The 24150-nt window shown below is 39.9% G+C and overlaps 1 protein-coding gene across 5 annotated transcripts in view; it reads right to left on the reverse strand.

The window, feature by feature from the left end:
- The window catches only part of AK5 (adenylate kinase 5), a gene marked incomplete at both ends in the record, with an annotated part of 243344 nt that extends 222551 nt beyond the window's left edge, over positions 1–20793 (reverse strand). For all 5 annotated transcript variants that reach the window (XM_080801039.1, XM_080801037.1, XM_080801038.1 and 2 more), the window contains 5 exons: positions 6434–6547; positions 6652–6821; positions 11412–11579; positions 16103–16289; positions 20734–20793. In XM_080801039.1, coding sequence (XP_080657165.1) covers positions 6434–6547; positions 6652–6821; positions 11412–11579; positions 16103–16289; positions 20734–20793 — 699 coding nt within the window. The remainder of the gene's footprint in view (positions 1–6433; positions 6548–6651; positions 6822–11411; positions 11580–16102; positions 16290–20733) is intronic.
- Between the last annotated feature and the right edge of the window lie 3357 nt (positions 20794–24150).

The raw sequence follows: 24150 nt of genomic DNA on the forward strand, positions 1-24150 counted from the left end.
TCTCTCAAAATCTGTTTTCCCTTCTTCCATAATAACAGCTCTGGAGCTAGGTCCATGCCTGAACACGTGACTCCATTGTACAATGGTTCTTGAAGTTAGGATGTAGTCATGTGACTTCAGGGCTCATCAATGGCCTGTGAAGACTAATGTCTTCATTAGTCTGGGGTCTGGAGCTTAAGAAGGGTCTGGAGCTTAAGAAGGTGAGCATGTGCCTTCTGGACTTTGTCCCGTTGCAACCAGCTGGAAGCTGGCCACGGGGCATGGCATGGCTGACGTCGCTTTCACCATGCAAATGTCAAACATGTCCCAGGGTTCTCTGAGTGAGCTCTTAAGACCCTTGGAGATTGCTGAGACCCTTTCTGGGAGGCCGCAGGTCAAAGCTATTTTTATACTAACAAATTCCATGCCTTTTTCACCTTCATTCTCTCACAAATGCACAATGGAGTTTTCCAGGGGCTACATGAAGTGTGGTATCACAGAAGTCAGAATGCAAAAGCAGACATAAGAATCCAGCTGTCTTTTATTAAATTAGAAATTAAAGGGATTTGCAGAATGTAATGTTTCTCTTATCACTTTTTTTGTTTTGTATTGTTTTGGAAAATATGGTTATTTCTCATAAAAATGTGTTAGTTGTGTTAACCTGCATGGATTCACTGTTATTTTAAAATGACGGAATAAATATTTTTAAATTTCTGCCTTAATTTCTCATATGAAAAATATCAATAGATGTAGCCCATGGAATGAAAGCTTTCTGAGGTCTTTAATAATATTTAAAGGTGTAAAAGGGTCTTGTGACGAAAAAGTTTGAGAACCACTGCCCTAGGAGCTAGAGGAACAACGACCCGCATCTCCGAATGACTATACATGTTGAAGGTTCTCTGCCCTCATTCACGGCGTAGCTGTTACATACAAGAGAAATAGGTTTCTGTGTTATGTCACTGTGTCATTGTGTCTTTTTATTACAGCATCCCGGATTTACTCTAAATAATACAGAGACTAGTCATGTAAGTGGGGCACTACTATATCAAACACTAAAGTAATTGATCAATGCCACATGGCATTGATTCGCTTGGGCAGTAAGAGCAAGAAATTTTAGGCTGGAAGATTAATGACACTTGATATGCCATTGCAAATATTTGGTAGAACTCTTACTTGTGATAACTTGTAAGGTAGACCACGTTCCTATGGAGCCCATGGCTAGAGAAGAAATGACCAGAAAGGGCTAGAATGATCATATGTGTTGACTGTTCTCTTTTTTATTTAGCAACACAGAACAAGAGATAGATAAACCTGAGAGAGAACTGACCAATTTGCTAACAGATAAAGAGAAAAGAAAGTGTCCAGGAACTTAAGACTTACCAGTTTGAAAAAAATCAACTGCTTCTTTACCTCCAAAGAGCAGAAGACAAAGCTCTTATTGCTCAAAGGACTCCTGTTAACACTCTCCCAGCTTTCCAAAAAAAGGAATCCAGCCCCAAGGCAAAACCCGGATGAAGGATGCTGCCTGTTGTTTTATATGGCCTCAAAGTAACTACCACCAAAATGAGAAAACAAAAACCAACATGGCTTAATATCTAAATCTAGAGAAGAACTTTAGGTATAGTTACCGGCACATGGAACTAACTAGAAGCAAAAAGAGCAGTTACTTACCAAGTTTTTGAGGAAATGGTTTTTTGTTTTTTTAAAAGATTTTTATTTATTTATTTGACAGAGAGAGAGGCACGGAGAGAGAGAACACAAGCAGGGAGAATGGGAGAGGGAGAAGCAGGCTTCCCATGAGCAGGGAGCCGGATATGGGACTGATCCCAGGACTCTGGGGTAATGACCTGAGCTGAAGGCAGATGCTTAATGACTGAGCCACCCAGACACCCCTGAGGAAGTGGTTTTACCAAAGAAACCATAAGCATAGCCAGAAGAAGCTTGTTTTTGTTTTTTGTTTTTCAAATTAACAATAGATCCCAAAGAAGGCATCATCTCCAACACAATACTTTGATGTGGCCATGTAGGAAAATGGACAAGAAGAACTTTTCAAAAGGCCAAGGGCTTCAGATGACAATAGAGAACAAGGAGTTGAAATCACTCTACTGCTAGGGAAAGGATTTGTTACTTGCTATGGTTTGGTGAGGACAACATGTATCTCCAGAATTTCCTTTTCTGAACAGGAGCCTTTATTTCACTTCTCCTGGTCTTATTCCTCCAATATTTATTGGTGGCAGGGAGGGAAGACAATGATCCCAGGACCCTGGGATCATGACCTGAGCCGAAGGCAGACACTTAACCGACTGAGGCACCCAGGCTCTCCTCAAATAGAAATTCTTGACTTTTGATCTAAATGATGGGACTCTGGGTGATCTCCTTGGGAGTGAGTGAGTACATTCTATGTTGGGAGGAAGGGAACGTGCCAAAATGTGGATGACCAAAGGGGCAAACTGGTAGAAGTTGCCAGTTAGTTCTCCAATCCTTCCGTAATTACAGAACTGTAGGCAGGCATCTGGCCACCCAGCTGGATTATTCTTCCCAGCCTGCCTCATAATCATAATAAGACTAAATTCTTAACATTGCTATGTGAGCAGACATGATAGCCACCACTATCCACATCCGGGACTTCAGACCTTCAGACGTTTACGTTCTCTTCCCCTTACGTGCCTGCTGGAAACCATATGTGGTGGCAACCCTGCTTTGACCCTCCAGGTGATGAGAGCATCCCAGGAAATGGCAGAACAACAATGTGGAAGGAACCATGCTCACCAAATGACCTCAAGGAGAAAAGCTGTCTGGTCAGTCTGGACTTCATATTGATACTATATTCCCTAACAGAAAAAATACACTTCTTTGTCCTATAAGACACCTAAGTGTGAAGTAAGACCATCACCAGTATGTGGTCAATATCAGAAATCCATCTCCTCTCAGGCCCTGGACCTGTGAGGAAGTCTAGGGGGAGATTTCTGCATGCGTGTATATACGGGTCCACAGAGACACACACAAAAAGCTAGAAAAACCCCGAGGAGTTGTGGTCTCATGAAAACACATATTTAGCTGTTGTCCCTGATTCCTGGCATGGAGCTTTTAAAACCTTCAGAATTTCCTGAGTAACAAGACTGTCTTCTCTTGTCCCTAATGAACACCTTCTGACCACACTTCAGTCAAGGTTGGTGAAGTGACTCCAGCAGGGCCCAAAATAGTGTCTGGATGGGAGTTTGCTGGCAGAGAGACCAAACATGAGATGAGAAGGTGGGAACTTCCAGCCACACTCCCTGGTCTCCAGGAAGAAGAGAGAGATTGGGTTAGAAAAACTCAGCAATGAAGCTGCTGGGTTGGTGAACATGTTGAGGTGCTGGGAGGGTGCTGCACCCAGAGAGAACGTGGAAGTTCTGCATGCCCAACCCCACACCATGCCCTACACATCACTTCCGTTTGGCTGCTCCTGAGTTGTACCTTCATCATAATACTCACAATGTAAGTAAAGCATTTTCTTGAGTTCTGCGAGTCATTCTAGCAAATTATCGAAACTGATGAGGGCATTGTGGGAACCCCAGAATCTATAGGTGATGGGACAGAAATACAGGTGGCCCCGGAACTTGTCAGTGACCTCTGAAGTGGGGACAGTCTTGTGGGATTGAGCCCTTCACTGGTAGGGTCCAGACTAACTCGGATAGTTAGTGTCAAAGTTGAATGCAATGATCAGATGTCTTGTTTGTGCTGAGGATTGGAGAACTGGGAGGGAAAACCCTCACACATTTGGGGTCAGACATGGTACCAGAAAAACAGACAGCACAAGGGCTTGAGCCTACATAGGGTACAGAGTAATCAGGGCTGACCCCAACATTTTGCTTTGCATAAACACTTCAGCTTTGCCTCTGCAACCTCTGAACTCTGGCAGGTCAGCACTGGTGGCACAACTCAGCACAACTGTTCTACTTGCAGTGGCCAAGAACCTCTATCTAGGGTGTTCCAAGGCCAACCGGAGAAAGATGCGAGACTGGACTTTTCCAGCCTCGGACGAAAGGCTGAGAACAGTAAATGCAAGGAGCTGGATGTATTACAGAGATACCAGACCATCTTACAGAACTTGCTGACAGGTGTCCCCAACCAGTATCATGACCCCTGGCGCATCACCTGTGTCCAGGCTTTGGAAGAGAAGGTGGAGATCAGTCAGGTGTCCAGAGACTTGCCAGAGAGCTACGTATTTCCTGCCCTTTCCCCCACTACCTGCCTCACTGTAATCCACATGAGGAAGAATTTCAGGAGTCGGAGACATCACTTTGGCTTTCTGAGGCTGAACCAGGTCCAAGAAGACATATGTTAAACTGAGTGGAAAACTGAAGTTTTTATTTTATATTGGACTTTTTTTTTTTAAGATGTTATTTATCCACTACAGAGAAAGAGTGAGAGAGAGCATGAGAGGGGAGAAAGTCAGAGGGAGAAGCAGTCTCCCTGTGGAGCTGGCAAGCCCAATGCGGGACTCGATCCTGGGACTCTGAGATCATGACCTGAGCCAAAGGCAGTGGCTTAACCAACTGAGCCACCCAGGCCCCCTGGACTTTTTTTTTTTTTTTTTTTAAATGAAAAAAAGTTTCCCCAGCTTTACTGAGATGTAATTATGGACTGGGTTTTTTAATACTGGAAAGTAAGACTATCTGTTAATATTTGAAAGATTCGTTTATTTTTTTTTCGGGGGGGGGGGCAGAGAGGCAGACAGAGAGGGAGCAGGAAAGAATCTCAAGCGGACGCCCCACTGAGCATGGAGCCTGACATAGGGCTCGAACCCATGACCCTGAGATCATGACCTGAGCTGAAATCAAGAGTTGGACCCTTAACTGACTGAGCCACCCAGCCACCCCTGTCTGTTTAATATTTTCAAGTGACCAGGAAAGCTATGAGATCTACCTGAGTTATTATTCAGGGGAGAAGAGAGAGACTCACAGAAAGTTCAAAAGGGAATAGAGAAAAAAAATCAGGAAGCTCATGCTGCTTGTGCCGGCCAAATGCCTGTCATTCAAAGGGCGGACTGGGTTTGAGTGGGAATGCCTGCCTTGGCTCTCGGGGCTCCACCAATAGCCAAGAATCACGTGGAATGGCTGCCATAGCACCCGTTTTCAACAGCAACATCAGGTAACACAGCAGCAACAAAAATTGATTTTTCTGGGTTTTCTCTCATCAAGGCCAGAACAATGAGAAACAAGTCCTTAAACTGGGAAAGTACGGGAGGTTCCAGACTACTGTGGGAGAGGGAAACCTGAGGAGGGAGAAAGACATTCCAGCACAACCAATGTCCCCAAACAGTTAACCTGAATATTTAGAGAATATTGTGAAGCTGACTTCACAAGTAAGAAAAAGATAAATAAGTCCGTAGAAAAACAGGCAAAGCAAAGCAGGTAATACACATAAGAAATACAAATCACCAATAAAGTATCTGAGAGCATGCTTAGTAGTAATTCAAGAAATGTACATTTAAAAGATGAAATACTATTTCTTACTTAACAGGCTGGCAAAAATCTTAAATATGAATTCTATCCAGTTGGAAATGTTCTGGAGAAATATACTTCATTCAATATTGATGGGACTATAACTTGGAAAAGTCTTTTTTGGAGGACCATCTGGAAATAGCTATGAAAATTAAAAATGCATTTGTCTATGAGCATGCACATATGCACACGCATAGCTGTGTGTGTGTTGAATGCACAGAAAATGGGCTAGAAGGATCTATAACCAGCTTAACAGTGTTTGTTTTTCTTAGGAGAGGAGGGCAGTGGAATGGAATAAGGGTGTTAGTAAACTTTCACTTTTTACACTGGACTTAAAATTTTTATGACCACAATGTTATTCTTGTAATTAAAATTTTACATGAATAATCAGTCACCCTGCTTTTCAAAGATTAAGTAGATATACAAAAGATTTTAATTGATTTATTTCCCTTAAGAATATACATATTAGGTGTTGAGCATGCATAGTCTACTGAAATTTGAGTAAGTTTTGGCAACACGAACCCTGCCTTGTTATAGGTAGGTGGTTTAGTATTTTACACCTCACTTAAGAGGGATTCCTGATTTGGTAACCACAGAAGTACAGCGTGATGTTTTATACGGCTGGGTGGTACAGAACAGGCTTGGTTTAAGTAATTAAAGATTAAAGACATAATCTTAGGTAAAGTATTTTGAAATAAAATTCATAGAGATTTGCATTTTTAAAATAAAATCCACAAATTCTATTATTAATTTAGTTTTTTTTTTCTTTTTTGGCAGAGATGGTCTCCAATTTTTGGGAATGTATGCCAAGGAAATGACCTTTTGTCAACCCATACTGATGTACTTTCCTGTTTTCAGACCAGAATTCTTTCAGAATAACAGCAAGTCTTCCAAGAAATCTTTTTTTTTTTTAATAAATCTCAAGGTTTTAAGCAAAAATACATCATTTAAAATAGAGACATTCTTACTTGGTCCTCAAAAGACAGAGCCTGGGCAACATCTCTTGGAAAGCCATCGATAACAATGCCCTCTTCATCAGGTATTTGCATCAATTTCTGTTTTATCTCTGTAATTGTTGTTTCCTTTTATAAATTAAAAAAAAAAGATTAAAAAAACCACAGTGAAGCTTATACTCACCACTGGTATAAAAATCTTTGCAGAATAGAAGCAAATTACACAGCAGTACCTGTGGGGCCAATTCTCCAGTTGTAATTATTTTGGCAATAAGACTCCATTTCCTATTGCTGCTCGTACTGTGGATCTTCTTTCTTAATAATTCTCCCACCGAAATGTATTGGAATCCGTAACGTTCTGCGATTTTCAAACTTTGAGTACCCTTTCCACTTCCCGGACCACCTATCATTTAAAACAGGCAGAACTGTGATCTTCGGATACAAGAAGAAACTCCTTTTTATACAGCTAATACCTCTGTTTTGAGACGTAGAGTCTAGATCAGGGGTAGCAGGGTGGGTAACTCCACTCTTCCACCATTCTCGGTACTAACTCTGAAGGCAAAGCAAGTGTAGGCTTCGCTAAGGAAAGGACGGAACTATGATCGACTTTCTTAGATGAAAGAGACATTTTTTCCTTTACCTCGTTTACTAAATAACTACTTTAGAAAATTGAACAATGCAGTTGTGAGAAACAGTTCCATGTTCTTTGCAAAACCTATTTTTTTCCCCTCTTAATCAAAGAAAAATCTATGGGACACAAGAGGTAATGATCAAAATAACAGAAATGCGTTCCATGCCAACAAAGAGCTAATGTGCAATTTGGTGAAATGTAACAATTGTTTTCAAACCCAAAGGGACATCAATATTGAGACAATTTATCTAAATCTTTTTTTTTTTTAACTCTGTGCATGGGTCTCCTTGCCTCATCTCCTTTAAATTCCAAAGAAGGTTTATGCAATGAATACAGAGTGAATGGAATAGGTTCTTAAAGCAGGACAATTTCCTAGAACTCATGAGAATTTCGATTTTGTGATACATTAGTATGAAGTAATCAACATTTTGCAATCTTACTCAATACTAATCGTTGGTAATTACCATTTACACTTCAGAAGCTTAAGTCCTGAAATAATTATAAAATATATGCCTCAGATATTATTTCCAATCATATTGGATTATTTTAATTTATATTTCTAAACAACCTAGACTAATTGGAATCTGAAGTCTGAACAATCTAAATAAAGCATATAGCAATCAGCCCAGTCTGATTTTGATTTGTCACTTTTTTTTTTCTTTAAACATTCTATTCTTATGGGAGAGAGAGAGAACATGAACAGGGGGAGGAGGAGAGGCAGAAGGAGAAAGAGAGGGAAAAGTACACTCCCCTTGGAGCACGGAGCCCAGTGACTACGGGCTAGATCCTAGGGCACTGAGATCATGATCCAAGCTGAAGTCAGAGGCTTAACCACCTGAGTCACCCAGGCACCCTGACTTGTTACTTCTTCGTAATTATCAAACCGAAATATTTTCAAGTATTTAAGCATAAATTATTGACTGCAGAAAAATATTTCTAAAGGTCAACGTCCAATAAGGAATGAAATGTTTTGGAATTTTTCAAATGTTTTGGAATTTAATTTATTAAGCAATGTTGAAAATAAAAATTCAATAGAAAAGTAAGTTGATGTTCTCCCTACTAATTCAATATGTCAAGCTTTGGCGGGGGAAGTAGAAGTCATATTATATATAATTATTTCATAATTATTTTTTGCAAATGGAATAAGTAAAAAAGAAAGGTGTTTCTTTTTTTTTTTTTTTTGTAAGGAGAGTTCTGAATGAGTAGACTTAGTTGGCCAGGGCTTATTTCCTCTTTAAAATTTTTAAGTGCACGGGTGCCTGGGTGGTTCGGTTGGTTAAGTATCTGACTCTCAATTTCGGCTCAGGTCATAATCGCAGGGTCCTGGGATGGAGCCCCGCCTCAGGCTCCGTGCTCAGAGAGGCGCCTGTTAGTCTCCCTTTCCCTGTCCTTGCTCTTTCTCGCTCTCTCTCTCTCAATAAATAAATAAATCCTTAAAAATTAAAAAACAAAAATAAAAATTTTAAGGCGCAGAATTCTAAGATCAATGCAAATCATTTCTCAACCCCAACACCAAATAATACACCTGATGACATGTGGCTTTCACCTTTTTTTTTACTGTATTAGTAAACTCAGGATAGGAATTTGTTTGCATTTTTAATCATTCTCTTTCTAAGAAACTCTAAATCCTACCCTATTAGATTTAACATTATGAACTACTACGAAATTAAATTAATTCCTTTGCAGATAAAAAGTAAGTGTGGGTTCTAAATAGCTGTTTCAGGCCTATTAACCTATTATGTGGTTCATGGATTGGCTTGAAATAAAAAATTATATGAATAAGTCCATCAAATTTAAGCCAATTTGAGGGGCGCCTGGGTGGCTCAGTGGGTTAAAGCCTCTGTCTTCGGCTCAGGTCATGATCTCAGGGTCCTGGGATCAAGCCCCACATTGGGCCCTCTGCTGAGCAGGGAGCCTGTTTCCCCCTTCTTTCTCTGCCTGCCTCTCTGCCTACTTGTGATCTTTGTCTGTCAAATAAATAAATAAAGTCTTAAAAAAATTTTTAAGCTGATTTGATCCTTGAAGAATGAAAGTTATCTTTCATAAACTATATTTCCACACTTTATCTCATAAACCATCAAACTAAGAGATCATAAATCCCACTGAATTCAAAAAAATCAAGCATGCTAAGAAAGTTATGGCACCTTCAAGAAAAAAAAAATTTGTCAACTAACAGAAGCAAATAGCAGACAACACAAACATGATTTGCGCAACTGAAGAGAATAGCATTAATTTATTAGATGGGCGTAACTAACAAATTAATTTCACATTCTCTCTGAAACCAAAGTGAGCTTAATTTTATTCTATTAATTGCTAATACTTATAAATATTAGGATCCATCTATCTCTTAAATTTTATAATTAACGTAAGAGAGATTCATGTCTGTGCCAAGAAGTCCAGTGTTAAAAAAAATTCTGCATCACCAGAAAGGAAATTTTGTTTATTTGAATGTAAAACCACGTGGGTATCTGTACCTGCTCCACTCCTTTTTTAGGCTGGTACAATACAAATTTATAAGGTTCGAGTACAATTATAATTCCTCACAGTTCATAAAATTGCCCCCATTTTCTCGGATAACCTAAGTTCGGTTTTTCCTTTCTACTCATAACTCAGTCCTCTAAAATCTAAAAGTTATTTACACTCATTGGTTCTGCATCATTCCTGGGATACATAAAACTTTATAGTGTGTAAGTCTAAAACCAGAATCACACTCTTGGGAAGCCAGCTGATTTTACTGAGTAAAAAAGAACTGTGGAGTTCTTTGAAGCAGAGGAGATTTGAAGCATTTACATCTTCTCCAGAGATCTTAGTTTGTTGAAATATTTTAGTCATTTTCAAACAAAATTTGCAATGCACAAAAAATTCATATATGTGTTGTTTTACATGAGAGTATTTTGGTATTATACCTTTTTCATGGGCAGTCAAGCCTCCATTTATTTGTCCTATTAATAATTACCAATATTTTAGTAACAGCAACAAGAAAAATAAGATTGAAAGAATATTTCATCATAAAATGGCAAAATAATTTCCAATTATTCTTCACCTGTAGCTCTGTTTTATTTATTTATTTGTTTGTTTGTTTGTTTTTGTAGCTCTGTTTTAAGAAAGCATTTCCTCATCTTCTAGGTAAGGACCTCCAACTTTTAAGCACACACAGACAACATTTCATTTTAAAAAAATGAGAGATTTATGGCACAATTGTGCCTCCCATACATCATAAGAATAATGACTTTTAGAAAGCCAGTTTCTATACTTTCTTCCTACACTACTGTTTTAAACAATTCAGGGTTAAATATATTTGCAATTTCATTTTCATTACACTGAGAGATGGACCAATGTCACTCCTTCTAGTATGGTGAACTTAAATTCTTGTTATAGCATGGTGTGTTTATTTGCATGCTTTTGTCCTAGTTGCCATCATCATTATATCTTCTGGAAACAGTACTTCCTTGCATGGGGGCCGTATTCGTTTTGCCCTCTGTTAACATTACTGACAAGAAGAGCTTTGAACATTCACGCTTGATTTTCGCTTTTGGTCATCTCTCTGAAAGATGAGTCAAACTGGAACAGGAGACAATGATGACATATTGCAGGTTCACAGGTCTTCTCATGATTTTTACAGATTTTGAGGAAGTTAGAATTTGCTAGAATGGTCAGAAATGGGTTTTGCAGAAGACTTTCAACATTTTCCACATCCGTTCCTTGTGAAATGACATCAGACTAGTATTTTCATACTCATTCATAGTAAGCAATGTTAAAAAGGAACTGTTATTATTATTTTGATTAATACTCAGATGTTATGTGCTGTGTAAAACACTATTCTACTAGATTTGCTTGTCTGAAACATCAAAACTTAGATATTTCTTTAGGTGCCAGTTTGCTATATGGGAGATTCATTTATATGAGTCTTTACCAACATATTATTATTATTATTATTATCCTCTAAAGTTAATAGTGAAGAAAAATTCAATTTGTTGAGTTAAAAAGATAAAAACATATCATGTTTAGAAAACTTCTAAGTGCATTCAGTTATCTATGTTAAAAGTTAAACAGATAAAACCATAGGATAATAAATCTTGAGGAAATTAATACTTTCAATTTATTATAGAGAATTTTTAGGACATTGTAATGAGATTCTATAAAAGATCATATAATTATATTATAATTATAATAATTCCGTTTTACTGAAAATTATGCTAAAAATATTTCTATCTACTCTCTCGAGCTCTTGAGCTCGTTTCTATCGTTTGTCATCACCCGACTTAGTATTTGCAAATACATATAATTAACATAATTTTTTGAAATGTAAATATATAAGCAAAGACAGCAGTAGTATAAGAATTTTGCTTTCTGCCCTCATACCTATGACAAGAATGATTTTGGGTCGAGGTCTAGTAGGATCAAAAACCTCATACTCCTCAATTAACTCCGCAGTCTCAGAGAGGTCCGTATCACTTTCTATGGAGAATTGATGGATTGGAGGGAGCCGATCGTACCGCCGATATGGAAAGTTTGAATTTTCAGGCATTACTGCAAAAGAGTAAGAGAACTTTGAAACGGGAAAAAAATAAGCATAATAAAACATTTTTTGTACTTAGCCCATGAGTAGAGAAAAATTTTCAAACTAAATGAGTTTGATTTTTTTCAACTGGAAGAAGACCCCATCCTGTAAGCGATCTGCAAACTTTTTCTTAAAGGGCCAGATATGCAATATTTTGAACATTGAACAGTCTCATACTCCACTTGGCCACGGTAGCAGGAAAGAAGTCATAGACAACATATAAACAAATGGATGAACTTGCGTTACGATAAAACCTTATTTATAAAAACAGACTCAGGTCAGTCTGAGACAGACTGACAGACAGACTGAGACAGACTTAGCTCATGGGTTATAGTTTGCCAACTCCTATTCATAGGAAACTTCCTGAGTAGTGCCTAGTCTTGTTTGGTAGTTTGTATATATCCTGGTCTCTGCAAATGGTGCTCCCTAGAGTTGTGTAGTATACAATCTCACAACTTTCACAACCTTATGCAGCTGCTAACTCCCATGTTGTTCAAGCCTCAGCCGTGGTTCCTATAGTTCATGGCTCCTTCTTCCTCACCCTGTGTGTCAGGATTCTGGGGGGCACAGAGAAGTCCTAATACCCAGAAAATGGGTAGGCTGAGTGTGGCCACGGGGTGAAGAGCCTTTGCTTTAATCTGGTAGAAAGCCAGCGGAGGGTTTTGGGGGGGCGGGAGGGGTAAAGCAGTGACATAATTTAATATGAAATGTTTTTTAGGAAGATTAATCTGGTAGTGGTTAGAAGGGATTAAGTAGGGAGATGCAGAGCACAAAGAGTAGCAGCTAGGAGTCAGGTACAGTAATGCACAGGTGAGAAATGAGGGCTTCACTTAGAGGGGTAGCACGGGGAATGGACATGAGTGGTTAGATATGAAGAACATGGTTAAGATTGGGATCCATGACATGAAAGGAGGTGATATTACAAAGACAATTACCAGGTTTCAAGTCTAGATAAATAAGGAACACATTGCATTTTGTATAGCATCTTTCTTCCTTCTCCCTTCTGCTCTAGAAATAGTGGGCTTCTCTCACTCCTGTCTATATCATAGCCTCTTCCTCTAGGTCAGGAACTCCTGTATCCCCTAGTACCTACTCAAACTCCCCCATCCTTCTCTAGCTAACACCCACTCAGCTTTCTGTCTCCAAGCATTACTCTGAACCCAAGCCTAGGTTGGATCCATTCCCCTGTTAATGTGGTTGATCCTATCGTATATAGTATTTCCTAAATCACCCACTCTGCTTCTAATTTTAAGTATTTTTTTTCACCATCAATGTTGTTTATTCCATAGCCAAAATGATCACCAACTTCATTATTCTTATTTCAACAATTATTCCTGATCAACCTCTCTTCTAAAAATTCTTAAAAAACAACCTCAACATTATAGTCTATATAATTTTTATGTATATACCATACACATATGTATATGACTTATATACATATATATTACATATATATGTGTGTATATTATTTTTATGCATATGATATATATACATAGTGTGTATATATACCATATATGTATATAATACACATACATCATACCTGTATAGAGTGCTCACTATCTATACTTCTATAGTATTTACAAAACATTTCTTTTTAATTTACTTTATTATCTTTTTTATTTTTAAAATTGAAGTATAATTAACATAGAGTTTTATTAGTTTAGGTTTACAATGCAATGACTCAACAATTCTGTACATTTCTCAGTGCTCATCAAGAGAAGTGTCCTCTTAATCCCCATTATTTCACCTGTATCTCAAACTACCTCCCTTCTGACAACGAACAGTTTATTCTCTGTATTTAAGATTCTGGTTTTGTTTGTTTGTTTTGTTTTAAATTCCACACGTGAGTGAAAAACAAACAAACAAAAATTCCACATGTGAGGAAATCCTGTAGTATTTGTCTTTCTCTAACTGACTTATTTCACTTAACATAATACCCTCTAGGTCACTCCATGAGGGCAGGTACCATGTTTGTTCTTTCTCAGGGGCTACATCCTCAATCCTAAAAGAATGTCTGACAATAGTAGTGCTAATAAATGGTTATTTTAATGCTCAATTGACTCACTGACTGACTTCATTGAAATAAGAAAAGAAGGAAGTGTTGGTTTTGAAGCAAATATGCTATGCTTGCTTCTAAACATGTTGAGTATAAGACGATAATGAGACATTCCAGAACAGAAGCTCTTTGGTCATTTGGAGCTACAGGATTAGAACTCTTATTCACAACTAATTATTTGTTCAATTGTGTACATATGGTGGAGGAAAAAATGGATGCTTATCTTACATTGATAATAAAATCCTTTCAGTCAATAATTTATCTTTGCTTTTTAGCATACCTTTTTGTATGAAAGCAATTTGCCTAAATGATTAAAATGTTTTAATTCATAGAATAATTTTTTATGATAATTATATATTAGCATAGCTACATCAGTATTTCAGCAAAATATGCATGAATCACTTTATTTCTAGAAATAATGATGCTTTAAGTTATGAGGAAGTTATCAGTTTCCTTTAATTTAATAATATATTCCATAAGTTATAGCTAAAACTTACAAAGCACAACTATGCAAAGCATTTCATAAAATAAAATGTTATTATTACAGAAAATTCCATTTAGAAACCATTTTCTGTCTTTCAGCATGTGTCTTAGATACAGGAATGTAATATGGCATTCTTGTCATCATAGTACATTGAAAGGTTCTATTTGATGATTAAAAGATCTCAGAGAAAGAATTCTGGTAAGGTATTACTAGATATGGAGATTTTAAAATTAATACACAATTGTAATTCTAATGAAAGTTAAACCTATATTTTCCATTCCTGTTTTAGCTTATCCTGCTCACACAGGAGTTCCAAACTGGTGATTTGTGGGCCTAACACAGCCCCGTAGATGTGTTTTGTTCAGTCAACATTTTTCCAAAATTTGTACATGACTGTCTTTAGTCAATGACTGTTCTCACTTACCTGACCACAGTCTCCACTGTTTTCTATTACACACTTGGCCTACCTGGCTTCTATGTATAATCAAGCCAAGTAACGGTATGAAATAGAAGCATTTGGATTTTATTTTGTTGCAAAACAGTCACTTTTCATACCCAGTCTAAGAGCAGCTTTTGGACTAAGGGATGACATACCTCTCAAATTTAAATTTTAAAAATATAAAAATATTTTAGACTAAATCCAGTAATACCTGCGGTTTGTTAGTACTTTAAGGTTTAGAAATGGTTCCCCATACTTATCTCACTGAATTAAACAAGGGCCAGATTCTAACAGTATAACAATACCCAGGGAAGTTAGCTGTTTTGGGAAGGTACGTGAAACTTTCAAGGCTATGAAAACATCATTTGTTAACCAAAGCAGAAATTTACCGAGTGATGTGCCCAAGAGACAATGGTCACTTGTACCTTCGGACCTCTACCAACTAGTGATGATTACTACATGGATAGGGGAGTATCCTGCTCTCTGGAGATGCTTCTGAGAAAATGTTGTTTCTGCCTACCCTTTCCGTTTGTGCTTCTTAAAAATTAACACACTATAACCCCCCCCCAACACACATACTGATTCAAATAAAATCTAAGCAGGTCATGACTAAGTAAATAAACTGGAGTTTATTTCCCTCTTGTATTTGTTACAAATGCTTATAATACTTGTATTACAAATACTGCAAACATTTCATGGTACAATTTTTGAAAGTGGTGTAAATTTTGAAAATATAATGATCTTGGCCACTGGGAAAAAATAAACTTGGTTTCCTCTGATTCTGTTCCACACAGATTATACTTCTCAATTTCAACCAGAGCCTTAAAGGTGGCTGGCTGATGCTGAACCATTAATTTTGATAAGCATGTAGTTCAGAAAGTTCTCAGAATATACCCCGAATTTCCTCTGGTGAATTCCAGTTCTTAGTTCCAAGCTATTCTTAAAATTGCTAGACACGTTCATGTCTTCTACTTCTTTTATAGCATCCAAATGCCTAATCTATTATGATGCATTCAGTACCTGTTTAATAAATACTTGTTGGATTAATTAGTATAAACTTAATATGCACTTAGGCAGATGCATTAATATGAACTCTGAGTTTGGAAACATATTATGCCAAGCTCTTCCCAGCTAATTAAGAAATGTTTAATTGTTACATAATAACTATTTTGTCTATCCACTTATTTGGGAAACTGCAATTTTAAGAAAAATTCATAGTTTGCTAATGTTATTCATTTTGCAAAATAATGAAGTCAGAAATACAAAACTTCATTAAGCCTTTTGGGAAATGTTGGACAGTGGCATGGGCTTTTGTCTCATCACAAGGGTGATCAGAATTTGGAGCACAGAGATTAATCCTGTTCCAGGGCCAAATATCTCTCTAGGCTTTTGGAAACCTATTAAAATAAATGACCCCCTACAGTCTATATGGTGTGTTTTATAAAAAGAACTGCTGTAATAATAATAATAATAATAATAATAATAATAAACCATTATTCTACATATACATTACCATTTCTTAGAAAGGATCTCCGTGATTGTCCTCCATTGAGAGGAGGTAAGGTCTTCTTTTCCTGGCTGACAAATGTATCCCACTTCACTTTGTCACAGCCGCCTAATTCCTTGACTTTCTGTAAACAACTTTCCAAGTACTCTATAGGGTCTTCTGGCTTAGAACACATCAGTCCATTCAGAAGGCTCTGGAATACAACAAAATACGCCCATATGAAATAGGTGTTGAAACCACCTTTGTTAAAATAGTTGTATGACTCATCTTTGAACTCTGGGTTGCTTTTGTTCTTTGCATTTATTTTTTTAACGAACAATTAGAGGTGGAATTACGATCTGCTGAGTAATTAAGATAACCCCTAAATTCTTTTTTTTTTTAAAGATTTTATTTACTTGTTTATTTATTTGACAGAGAGAGAGAGAGAGAGAGAGATCGATCACAAGTAGGCAGAGAAGCAGGCAGAGGGGGAGGAGGAAGCGGGCTCCCCACTAAGCAAAGAGCCCAATGCAGGGCTCAATCCCAGGTCTCTGAGACCATGAACTGAGCTGAAGGCAGAGGCTGAACCCACTGAGCCACCCAGGCGCCCCAAGATAACCCCTAAATTCTTGACCATTAGTGTTCAACTCAGCATTCTCTGCCTTTTACACAATTCAGACAACAACATTGTTTAAAATGGAGGCACCCTATTAAAGTGAGGTAAAGTATAGTGTGCAAAAATGCTCCAGTCATTACTTGTCTTATTCCTACCCATTCTTAAAGCTTCCAAGCCTCGGTTTCTTCATTTGTGAAATGGAGTTCTACCTACCTCCAAGAGTTTTTAAGGATTAAAAATATAATATCTGTAAAGTGCATATTGAGGGCCTGGAGCATAGTAAATACTCAATAGATGTTGGTGGTTTTAATATTATTATGATCAGGAAGCCTCCTCTGAACGCCCAGGTTGGCTTGTGGACCTCTTCCTGGTATTCCATATTACCCAGAAAAAAAAAGTTTTACCGTCATTTATACTGAAACCATCAATTTATGTGTTGTTCTCATTTTCTAAATTATAAACTCTTCAACAACATGGAGTAGGTCTTTTTTATTTTTCAGTCTCTAGCCCCTGACATTGTCCCTGGCACATGGTAGGGGCACATTTATTCAAAACATAATCTGACACGTTAAAAAATGCTATTTGATATAAAATAGATCACCACAATATCTATTGAGATTACAGAGGAAAACCTGGTGTTGAATATGTCACATGTAGTGGTTTCTAAAAATGCCACAAATTTGGAAATGATGACTCCTGGGAACTGGACTGATGTGCAAAATATTTTCCTTTACAGTTTTTCACGGAAAAAGCATAGAGGAATATTATCACCAATATACATTATTAATGTACAACACACACACATCCTTTGAAAGACTGACATCTTTGCTAAATAAAGTATTTTATTTTCAAATTATTCTTGTGCAATTTGCTCAAAAGTGGTATGTAGTTCTTTCCAGGTACATTTGTTCTCTCAAATACCAAATTGTCAGAGTGCTGAGAGGAGTTCAACTGCAGAGGGAGAGGAAAAAACTAATCTGAGCACCCACATTCCGTTTGTGTGTCAAGACCTGGGTTATATATACATAGACACATGCTGACACACACATGGACACACACATTGTGTTTAACTCCTCACATTTCTATGTTAGTATAGTTAACTGTGGCTGTGCTTCCTCTGTTTCTTTGTATGCCTTAGCTCATCCAATATACTCTTAGCCCTATGTGGTATTATTATCCCCATTTTATAGATTAGGAAACCATGGCTCAGGGATGTTAATGAGTTGATCAAGGTTATCCAGCTGGAAACATGTAAGCCAAGGATTCCAATTCAGTGCTTCTGATTCCAAAACCTACATATTCCTCTCTGTGTGTCTTGCAAAAATATGAAATGGGATAAAAAGAAAATGCCAGATTATCTGTGCCCCATACATAATCCAACTACAATACGAAGCACTCATGGTCTCTCTCTTTTTTAAAAATCCCTACCCTTGCCAAAAATGAGTGAATATACTTAATGAATTTTTTTTTAACTGGATAATATACATCTCCAGCCTCCCTAAAGAAATCCGATTCCCCCAAGGGTACTGATTTAAGAAGGAAACAGTTCCACTCCTTCATGGATAATTTTAACCCTTTCCTTTAATAATCAGCCACTATCAGGGATTCAAGATAACCAAGAGACATTATTATTCTGAGTTAATCCTTTAAGAACCTGAATAATCTAATTTGACTTTCATTAGAATTCAAATTAATTGCTAAATCTCTGTTCTAAGGTACAGTAATATAAGATCACTACATATACCCTAAGGTCACCTAAAGTTAAGAAATCATGACAGTATCAGGGGAAAGTGTTTTTTATTTTAAACATTTACTCTAAAAATGGAAGCACATTTCAAACTTGAACCTACCATAGATATGATGTTTCAAGTCAGGAGAAAATCTGAAAAGGTCAATTAAATACATCTAGCTGTCTGACAGTATATAGATTTAATAATCAATTGCTTCATCTATAATGGTGTCTAAAGTCTACAGCTGAGGCAATGTTTCTGGTTTGGTAGATACCTAACTGATAAACTATATAGTTAGAAACTTCATATACCATTATTACGGTTTGATGGAGAAAATCCAGTTTGGAAACAAAGCATTTGGTTTTACTGTCTATGTTTATTACATGGAGAACTAGTAGGTTTTACTTCTGTCTTGTGCTGGATAAAGCATAGATTCTTACTGGTGGGATGCAGTCTTTGGAGGTCACCAGAAGTCTTTTCCATCTTCCAGTTATCCAGGATTGCATTTAAGTACATTGTATTACTGCATTTCACCTAAGGGAGTAGACTTCCCTTTCTGGGTGCACACTATTTTTAAATGTCCCATTCATATGCAGAAAAACAAAACATAATACCTGAACAAAAATTCCAGCTATCACCTATCTGCATACACGGTGTAGATTTTAATGAATAAATATCAAAAATCTCTGTGGTTACCAAGGAGGAAAAACAGCACCTACATTTACAAAGAAAATAGACAGCAATTTGCGATCAGGTGGCATTCCTGCAGATGTTTCTAGTTATTCTTTTAGAAGTATAGAAATGAAATTTATCTCAGAATTAATATTCATGACAAAACCTTCCTAGTGTTTTTAACTCTTCTGCTCCATATTTATTTTTTGAAAATTAAAAAAGAAAAAGGAAAACTCTTGAAGAATCCTACCCACCCCCGAGACCTGTCCTTATGCAACACCTCCCTATTCTTTTCAAACATGAGTAACACACTTGCTAGATTTGGGTTTCACAAACCAGGCTTGTGCTCAGTGTGTGGTTTACCTGGAAATCTTGGCTTCAGACCAACCTGAAACCAGTGGCTTACAGAGGTGAGAAAAAAAAAAAAAATGAAGATCTGCAATTATGGTGGCCCATATTAAAGACAATTTGAAAAACAGGCAACAGATTATTTTCCCAAATGGTGTTTTAAAATTCCTTCTGGCAGACCAAACCTCCAACAACTCATGACCCTTGGTTTACTGGCTCAGTCTGCAGTCTATCTATCATCTTTCAGAAAGGGGGGGCGGAGTGGGGGTTGCAGTGAATGGAATTCATCTGTCAGGGCTCCATCTATGAAGCTTGGCTCGCTTCCATTTTTTGTTTGTTTTTGTTGTTAACCGAAAACACAAAGAACTCAGGAATATTCCAAAATTCAAATATAGAGAGAAGGAAAGGAAGCAAAAGGCTCCAAGACGTAGGCTGCGGTTTAGAACTAAGAAGGTTCCTTTAGTTCATCCCTCGAGCCTCCTCTCCCACATTTCCAAGTGTTCCTTATCCCCTGGGATCCCGGTAGAGATGATGCTGTGATGTGGTCCGAAGACAGAGCAACAGGAGTCACACCCGCCTTGCGGCTCTCTCTCTCTCTGACTTGCTTTCTCTAGGTGGGATGGAGAAGGCAGGCGAAAGCTAGAGCCCGGGAGGCGAGGAAGGAGAATGATCCCTTCCAAGGCAACGGAAAACGTGCTCAGGAGTTCATTCACCGAAAGCGCATAGCAGCGCTGGGTGCCTGCCACCCGGGAGACAGTGCTGCACTCGACGGGTTTAGATTTGTTTTTTGCATCTTCATCCCTCTCCTCCAAGCTATCCCCGCAGAAGGCTACTTCCGTCCACACTTCCCCTTCTCGGCGGGGTTCTGACCCTCCGCGCACGGAGGGGCTAGGGCTCTCTACCCCTCGGTTTCGAGTCCCTGCTCGCTCCTGAGCGCCAGACCCACCCGGCCTGGCCCTCGCCCCTAGAAAGCGGGGCCGAGTGCCGCCGGCAGCCCACCCTGCACATCCGAGGGGTACGCTGGGGGCAACCTGCTTCCAGAGCCCTGCTGGAAGACTGAAACTTGATCTGCGAGGTGCGGGCTCCTGAGCCCAGCCATCGGACAAGGACCCCGGCCACCCGCTGGAAAGGCGACTACCCCGAGTAAGCAAGCGGGAAAGCGAGCTTCTGCAAGCCCCTTCACTTCCGTGCCCCGCGTCTGCAAGGTGGGACGGGGCGCCGCCTCCCCCTCCCCAGGCCGGGAGACGCTTTCCCCGGATCCCCCCGGCCGTCCACCAGCCCTAGCCCCCTACCTCGAAAAGCTGAGGGATTTCCCTCCGGGCCAGATACTCCTTGGCATCGTTGGTGTTCATGGCTGTGCCGCGCGTGCCTTGGGGCACGGGCCGGGAGGTTCCTGGGCTGCGGCGATCTGGGCTGGGGCTGGCGGGGTCCGCGCGGAGCACGGGAGCAGCCCTTGATCTCACGCGCAAACACTCCCACGCTCAGCTCTGCCCGCCCAGGCCAGTGCCCCCCTCCGCCTGTCCCCGGGGCCTGTGGTCTCCGCGCTCCCGCCGCCCCCGCCTCGCCGCTGGTCCCCGCGCCGGAGCTGCGGGCTCGGAGCAGCGGAGGCTTCCCGGGCTCCCAGGCAGCGCGGCCGCCAGAGAAGGGCGGAGGGAGCGGAGGAGGGAGGGTGGCGCGGCGGCCGCCAGGCAGCAGTCCGCTCGGCAGCAGTCCGCTCGGCAGCAGTCCGCTCGCCTCTCCCACTCAGCGCGCCGCTCTCTGCGCCTCCTGGAGCCGGGTCTGCGGCGGCGGCCAGTCACGCTGCGCGGGCGGGCACAGGGTGCGGGGGTGGGGACGGGCGCGCGCGGGGGGCTCGCAGTCACACCCCTCCGAGTCACACCACCGCCCGGGCGCGGCGCTGACCTGCGCGCGCCGCCGGGGGACGCGGCAACCTGGGACCAGGTGGCCAAAGGAAGAATTGGGGGTTCTAGAAACCTGCCCCCCAAGCCTCCTCTCCGCCCCCACCACCCCAACCACAGAGTTACTCCTGCATCCCCATGGAGCTCCCGGGAAGAAACCTAATTGTTACAGAATTTGTCATTTATGCCTAAGGTTACCGATCTTTCATCAAAGGGAGCTGGAGGTAAGGAGAAGAGGGGATTTACAGGGTGGAATCCGTCCTTTTAAGATAATTTTTAGATCTTGGGTATGTCTATCCTTCAGGAAAGTTTTGCTAGCTGCTTTCTAATTTTTTCCCTGTCAGAGTCACAAATCCTCACAGATTTCAGTGTCAGGCCTTGGGGGGAGGCTGAAATCTTGTTTAATAGAAGGATTAGTAAGTAGGCAACTAGTTAACTAACCCCCACAGAGAGGAATGGGAAGGGGGAGGAGAGAAGTGGGTGGTGGTGGTGGTGGAGAGCTGGAGACCGCTTAAATTGGAAATGTACTTGGTAGGTGGCGTGGGCGCCATCATTAATTGGATCCGAAGGGTGTGCAGTCAGTGGGCCGTGGGCCGTCAGAGAACCCAGGGACTAGATGGTGCGCGAAGGCAGCCATGAGAGTAAAGAATCTTCCTGTTAAAACACACCATTATCAAGGTATACCCATCCTCCGCCTAGCTCCCAAGATGACTCATTTCCCCCATTAAGGTGTCTTTTCACTGTCTGTCTGAAAGATGGTCCCGGCCACCCTAAGAATATGACCTCTAACTGTGTGCGAGGCCTGACACTGTGGGACGGTGTGTGAGAGAGAAGGTGACCCTGATGGCTACTGACACCTGCCAGGGAGAGAAGCAACACTGCAACTGTGTCCCAAAACCCATGTCTGAATGTCCCTTTCATGTTCATCTTTGCAGATCTTTCCTGGATTCTATTTCTTGTCACACAAGCAACTGCTGTGGAAGTCTTAACTATAGCTACCATTTTGTTTTACCCAAGGGAGGGAACTCAAGAATTCATTGAGTCTTGTAAAGTAAATGAAGTTTTCTGAACACTTGTGAAACCATGCGTCGTATGGTAGCTTTAAATGAGGCAGGTGTTCCATTCCAGTTCCACAGAAATTGATATCTGCCCTCGGAATATGCCACATAACTTACAATCCCAGCTTCTGACATTCTTTACCTTATTTGAGAGCAAGTTATGGCCGTAGTTAAGCATTTTTCCTTCTCTCTGCAACAGTAATTGAAAAGTACCAGGATGCATGGCATGGAGCCTACTTCGTGAGCAAGCACAGCTGAGGTTAAACACCCAGGATTTAAGAGGCCACTTTCTGCAAGACCTTTCAAGGTCACCCTTTACAGAGAGAAATCTGACAGAGCACAGCTAACATCTTCTCTCCTGGAGAGGAATGTAACGTAAGTGGATATATAATTCTAAATGCACGTTAGTGTAGCCAGGCAAGAATGGCAACTTCCTTATACGAAGAACAGTGGATAAGAAAGCCTGCATTTCACAAAATAGTCTAGAGAGTCTGAAAAAATCTAGTCCAGGCATACCTCAGAGATATTGCAGGTTTGGTTCTAGGCCAACACAATAAAGTGAGTATTGCAATAAAGCAAGTCAAATGACTTTTTTGGTTTCCTAGTGTGTGTAAAAGTTTATGTTTATGCATATTGAAGTGTGCAACAGCATTATGTCTAAAAACTACCCTACATATCTTATTTAAGAAATACCTTTTTGCTAAAAAGACTAACCATCTTCTGAGCTTTCAGTTAGTTGTAATCACAGGTCACAGATCACCATAACAAATATAATAATGGCAAAGTTTGAAATATTGCAAGAATTGCCAAGAAGTGACAGAGACATGAAGTGAGCAAATGCTGTGGGAAAATGGCTCCAATAGAATTGCTCGACAACTGGGTTGTCACAAATATTCAATTTTTAAAAAGCACAATATATGCAAAGCACTAGAAAGCAAGGTATGCCTGTAAAGCAGTAAAATGAGGTATACCTGTAACTGGAGGTATGGCAAATTTTCAGGTAGCCTTATGCATGATAATCAGTGCTTTTTGGTATTCCAGATGTATGAAAGGCAAGATATTCATAATTACTTTTGCAAAGGAAGTTGTGGCTAGGTAGAGAAAGGCTGTATGAGGGAAGGGCAATGCTTAAAATCCAGGCTGGTGGTTTGGATGAGGGGAAAGAGAAAGGACAAGGAACAACGAACACATGCCTGCCATGGGAAAGCTTTCATATCATTGCCCAATGTGAAATTCTAAGGATGGCATATAAAAGGTTTATGGCTCTTTGCTCCTCGTTGACTTGGGAATGCAGTCCTGCAAGCGCTAACCAATCAAGATGATTAGTGCATGTCTGGTGTCACCAGATAGAATGTCTTCTGCTCCCACAGTGGGAGAGTGTGCTAGATTTTGAGATATAGCAGGGAATAAGACAGACATGATTGCTGCTGTCAAAGAACTTCCATTCAACTGGAGAGTGTCTGTATGAAGTACAGATGGAAAGTAAGAAACTTTTGTATATCTCATATACAATGTGTATATCTTGGGCCATTTGTAAATATTTTGTTTACCCTGGAAAAAAAAAAACAAACCCTGAATGTGTAAGACCTACCATATCCCTGTATATTGTCCTAATGTGCCTCTTGTTTACATGTATTCATTTTAGGTCTTCTTGAGGCTTTTACCTTTTTGTAAATGTGGAATATACACACTGGTCGGTGAAATCTGGGGTAAACGCAGGCTGAAATAATGGTGGTAACACAATTCTTTAGCC

Source organism: Martes martes, assembly GCF_963455335.1.
Source record: "Martes martes genome assembly, chromosome: 4".
NCBI lineage: Eukaryota > Metazoa > Chordata > Mammalia > Carnivora > Mustelidae > Martes > Martes martes.